Genomic DNA, 5,148 nt, shown 5'->3' with positions numbered 1-5,148 from the left:
AAAAAAAAAAAGTTTCTCTGGAAATGTATTAACCAGCAATGTGTGGGAAATTTTGGCTGAATTTTTGCTCGTTTTTTTCTCTGCTTGTGTCTAACTGCAACAACACTTCATGTAATGGTTTTTACATGCGTGCATCTACTTCATCTAGAAAGTACAACAGGAAGCTACAGTATTACAGCTGTGGTATGACTGACATGGCACTGGAAAGTACTTTACATTCTCATCCACCTTTGAAAAAGGTAACAAGAATTGACTTTTTCAGTTATTTATCTTAGTGTAAAAGCCAGGGGTTATGCAGCATCTTCCCCAAGATTTTAGCAAACTGCTCTGTATAATGGGTGAGTGCTTCTTATTGACCTAAAGCTTCCACCTCATTCTGAGAAGCTGACCGTGGGTGAATAGGAAATGTGTCAGACTTGAGCTGTGACCTTCACTCTGTCCCTTTGCCTTCCACAACTACCCTGAGCAAGGAGGCTGCTGCTGTTTGCTGTCTTTTGCCCACTCCCATTTCCTGCGCAGGACCATGCAAACCAAGGAAACAGTCTCTGGAGAATTTTCTTTTGGGGGTTAAGGAATGGAGATGTTACAAGATTTCTTGTTTAAAATAAGCCAGCTTCATGAGAAGTGAGGGAATGCAGATAAATGTTCTTCTGAGGACTGAACATGTATTCCCTAGAGAGAGTTACAGCACAGGGCAATGAAACGCTGGATACATCTGAAAAGTATCTGCCCCGAGTTCAAACAAAAAAAAATTATTTCAGAATGCAATAGCAATAAATAACTTTTTTACTCTTACATAAAACAAAAATACTGAGAGAAGACATTCTTGAGGAAAAAAACATAACTTTTGCAACAAGCAGCACAAGTTTTCCCATTGTCAGGGTGTCTCAACTTTTCCCAGGCAGACAAATGGGTCTTAATGGGATTCACAAAAATCAGCATCAGCAAGGGAACTGACTGCTTCCACCTTCCTCCATAAGTGCTATGATGCAGTGTTCCTTCTATATCTGAGAAGCTGAAGTCTGGATTGAGATGCTGTACACAACACTTGGATTTTCAGTCCCTATCAGCACAGCTTCCTCCTCAGCACTATGGAAGAGGTGCTGGTGAGTTACACTTCACCTGTGCCCAGCACCTTCATGGAACCACATTACTCTGTGAAACGTGTTAGCCCTAGCAGCCTGAATCTTTCTGATGGAGGAGTGGAAAAGTAGGTTTTCTGCTCCTCAGAGTACCTTTCCTTCACTTCAATGATATCCCTGTAGCGGCCGTCCTGCCAGTGGAAATTGAACAACTCCAGCAACTCTGTTCTTTTCTGCTCTGTGCTCACACAGTCAACCGGAGCAGACTGTTCCAGGAATGGTACCTGAACGTCTGGGAACAGCAGGAGACCCCGGATAGCAAACCAACCGCCATACTTGGGATGGATACATACGCCAAAGATCTTCTGGAAGTGAAAAAAAAAAGATCTAGGATGTCTCACTCTGTCTCTGGTAATGGTTAGAGGTCAAGCAATTTCTTACACTTGTGGCTTCCAGTTGGAAAGTTATTCAAGGAAAGAAAACCCTTCCCTGCGCACATGGCACTTGATTTCCATTTTCCTATGCCCACACACAAACCATACTGTAGTGTGGGGAGGGGTCTCTTTGAAAAGGTAACACAGAGACTGACTAAAGCTGTTTTTTGCTATTTGCAATGCTACAGTCAGTAGGTCTTTAGCACTGAAGTGTATTCTTCTAAGTAGGCTTAAGAAATATTTTTCTCCATTTACACATCCCTCTAACACACCGTAGTTTTGGCTGCCTCTGACTCCTGCCTCTTCATTTAGCTACACAGCTATGTGTCACCTGGACTTTGTATTTTCCTGCAAGAAGAATTCATCAGTAAAAACAGTTGTATGATTTGGTGATAGCAGTTTGGTGTCTTTTCTTCTCAAATTGTGTCTCTGCCTCACCTTCTCCCCCCAGGGATCAAGCTTCACATCCTTCCTCTGGTAGTAATATGCAGCTCCAGCAACATGAGCAGCTGTTTGTGCCAAGAACTTGGGCCTTCGGCTTGGCAGTATCTCGTAATCAAAAATGACATCCACTTTCTGGTCAGGGAATATCTGGGGAAAAAGAGAAAAACATCAGCACAGACCCATAGAAAAAGATTTGTCGTTACAGAAGTGCTGGATACTAGAAAATCAGACACAGTGAGAGGCCTGCACACTCCACATCCTGATACTGAACTCTATCAGCATGCTCACACCTTTGGGTGTTCAAAGTGTGACTGTAAAGCACCCTGCATAACTACAGGTTACTGGTAGAGACAGAATGTGAATGATGCTTTGTCCTTTTCAAGAGTGAGGGCAGGAGCCTAGAAGGCTTTGTCTACTGTTCAAACCACCTAGTTGGTTATATGCCACAATATTAAAAGGAGTCAGCTTTTCAGGCTCTTACCTCCTTCACACTTGATAAATGATGAGACACACACTGATCCACAGGGTCTCTGATTATTTTTAACCGTTCTTTATTCACAAAAGGCTTAAGGGCTTTGTCAAACATTGAAGGCGTGCTGAGGACAACAAAGGCCAGTGTGTCATCCGGGTAGGAGAGATGGAAGGCTGGCTGGAGAACTGCATTGTACCATCCAACCTTTAGCAAAGAAAAGCAAATCTCCATTAAAACAGGGACACCAGTTTTTTGCTAGCAGATGTGCAGGAATTAAAAAAAAAAGAAAAAAGCCACTTAATTTGCAACCCAGATATGCAGCCAGCCAAGGGCTGTCCATTCACATCAAGTGCTTCTGCATACTGGGATTTGGTTTCTGGAAGCTGTACCTTGATGTGAAGCATCTACTGCATTCACCTCATGACTGCCCCTTCTATCCAGCTCTGCTCAGAAACCATAGGTGGAAAATTGAGCAACCATTCTCTCTATGGTTAATCAGATGCTTTGGTTTAGATAAAAGCTTTTACAGCTGTTTTCTCCCTTACTTGGATCCTGACTTAGACATGTTTCCGACTGCTTGTTCTGCTTCTTTGCCTGTCTGTGACCCGAAAGCTCAGCCATCTGTTTGAACAGGACTCACTTTCACAGCACACACCCACTGTGCCAGCAGAAGCAGATTCATCCTGAATTTAAATCCTGCATGCAAACGTCCCTGCCTGTAGGAAAAATCTCACAGAACCGCTATCCCACAAAAGCAGACCTCTGAATAGCTGATTTCCAAAAGGCCTCAAAGGGCTTTTAACAGCAGGAGACCTCGATGGAAATAAAGCACGGGACTATAGTTTATAATCAGCTCTAGAGCTGAAGCTTCCAAAGTCCTTTTCTGCTTAAAGCCAACGAGCTGCAGTGAGATGGTACGAGTTGCAATTAGCTGTGTCCAGTATAGGAGGGGCACTGCGTATTTCTTCACCAGGAAGCATTTATGTGTGAAAGGAAAGGCAGTGAAGCTCCCAGCAGTGCCGGCGTCCCCCAGCACACCAGCTGTGCACACATTGTGACACACAGCATCTGGAAATTTCTTTGCAGGGCTGGATTTAGCACAGCCCACAGTGAGGGGTCAGGCCAGGAGGATGTGAGCAGGGCAGGGCTCAGGGCAGCGGCTGCCACACAACACCATCTGTCTGTGGGTGACAATGCCTGCTCCCCTGCGATACCACAAAGACCAGGTCTGACATTCAGTGACGTGACTGTGCTATTAAGCCTGAAGCTGCAAGACGCTGCTCACTTCCGCGTATCAGTGGAGTGGATCTGAAAGGGACGTAAGAGGTGACATAAGCAGCCAGTCCTGCACGTAATAACATAAACATGAAATGCAAACTCAGTTCACTACAAAGATGCATTTTTACATCAGCCCCAATGCTGACTCAGTTTTGTGGCTCTTGTTCAAGAATCTGAATTCAGATGCTAAAGGAATTGCAGAGATGCAAATCCAAGGTTTGCTCATTTCCCAGTGTACACCAGTCATGCACCAGGGCAAAGCGTGTGACAGTTACACCTAGAAAGAGATACAGTGCTGTAAGCCCAGCACGGAGCTCAGCACACGGGCAGTGCAAGAGGCAGAGACACTGATATCAGCTCCGGTGCACACACGGATCTGCATTCACGAACCCACGCAGCAGTCGGCACCTACATAGCGGTACGGTTCTGTACTTAGATTAAATTTTAAACCTGCTCGGAGGACTTTAACCCCGTCGGTTTGGAAGCACTCTCGTGCCCTCCCCCGGCGGCACAGGGCCAGCAGGGAGGCCCCGAGCTGCTCCGCTCCGCGGGGTCACGGCACGGATTCCCATCCCCGCTCCCATCCCCATCCCCGCACCGTGCCGACACTGCCGCCTGCTGTCGGCCGGGAGGAGCGCGGCAGCTGCCGGCTGACCACCTGGGGCGGCCGCCCGCACGTCTCCGTGCTCACCGGACTCCCTCTCGACCTCCCCGAGCACCCCGCGCCCCGGGACGGCGACATCTCCCTGCACGACGCCAGCGAGGGTGACGTCACGACGACCGCACGCCGGTGTGACGTCAGTACCTTGAAGGCGTGCACCTCAAAGCCGAGCGGGCCCAGCGCGCCGCGAAGCCTCTCCGCCACGCGCTCCTCCATGGCGCGCGGAGCCCCGCGGGAAGGGTAGGTCGGCCCGCGAGCAGCGGGGGGAGCGGGGGCGGAGCCGCGTCTCCTAGGAGACGGCCGCCCCGGGGCACCATGGGAGTTGTAGTGCGCTGCCTGTGGGAGCGCGGCCATTTGCAACCCGTGTGCGCTTTGTAGCTCGAGCGGGGAGTCTCATTTAGCGTCCAAAAGGTGCAGTGTGTCATTTCTGCAGCTGTAGGCGCTGCCTGAGGTGGGTTCAGCAGCGCTGCAGACTGTCTGCTTTCCCTCTTTGCAGCCCTCACCAATGGCTGTTGCTTTTGGTCTCCGGTGCGCCCACCCGTGCTGTGAGGGCTGCTCCAGAAGCGATGCCGGCGCACACCTGGAGGCGGGTGCCGGTGGTACGGCAGCACAGGTTGAGCTTCCCGCCCGTGTCCTGTTCCGTGTCGTTGCCGTACAACAGATGGCAGTAGAGGGGCGGTCTGACAGAATGGCGTCGTTTCTGGTGGAAATGCACAGCTCCTGGTGGTGACTGTGGTGGAAAAAGAGTGTGTTGTAGCTGAGTATTTACTCTATCAA

The 5,148-nt window shown here is 48.9% G+C and overlaps 1 protein-coding gene across 2 annotated transcripts; it reads right to left on the bottom strand.

The window, feature by feature from the left end:
* Positions 1 to 237: 237 nt before the first annotated feature.
* MMACHC (metabolism of cobalamin associated C) lies at positions 238 to 4,632 on the bottom strand. 2 transcript variants are annotated; one of them, XM_003208800.4, is made up of 4 exons: positions 4,516 to 4,632; positions 2,442 to 2,636; positions 1,955 to 2,107; positions 238 to 1,447 (listed from the first exon to the last, which is right to left on the bottom strand). In XM_003208800.4, exons 1-4 carry the CDS (start codon positions 4,585 to 4,587, stop codon positions 1,151 to 1,153), a joined length of 717 nt encoding a protein of 238 aa, XP_003208848.1. In that variant the 5' UTR covers positions 4,588 to 4,632; the 3' UTR covers positions 238 to 1,150. The 2 variants fall into 2 exon arrangements, with proteins under 2 accessions (XP_003208848.1, XP_010714483.1); XM_010716181.3 differs by lacking the exon at positions 4,516 to 4,632 and adding an exon at positions 4,402 to 4,502.
* Between the last annotated feature and the right edge of the window lie 516 nt (positions 4,633 to 5,148).

This window comes from Meleagris gallopavo, chromosome 10, assembly GCF_000146605.3.
Source record: "Meleagris gallopavo isolate NT-WF06-2002-E0010 breed Aviagen turkey brand Nicholas breeding stock chromosome 10, Turkey_5.1, whole genome shotgun sequence".
NCBI lineage: Eukaryota > Metazoa > Chordata > Aves > Galliformes > Phasianidae > Meleagris > Meleagris gallopavo.
Note: the sequence above shows the minus strand (reverse complement) of the source record. Positions and strands in the feature narration are given on the sequence as shown.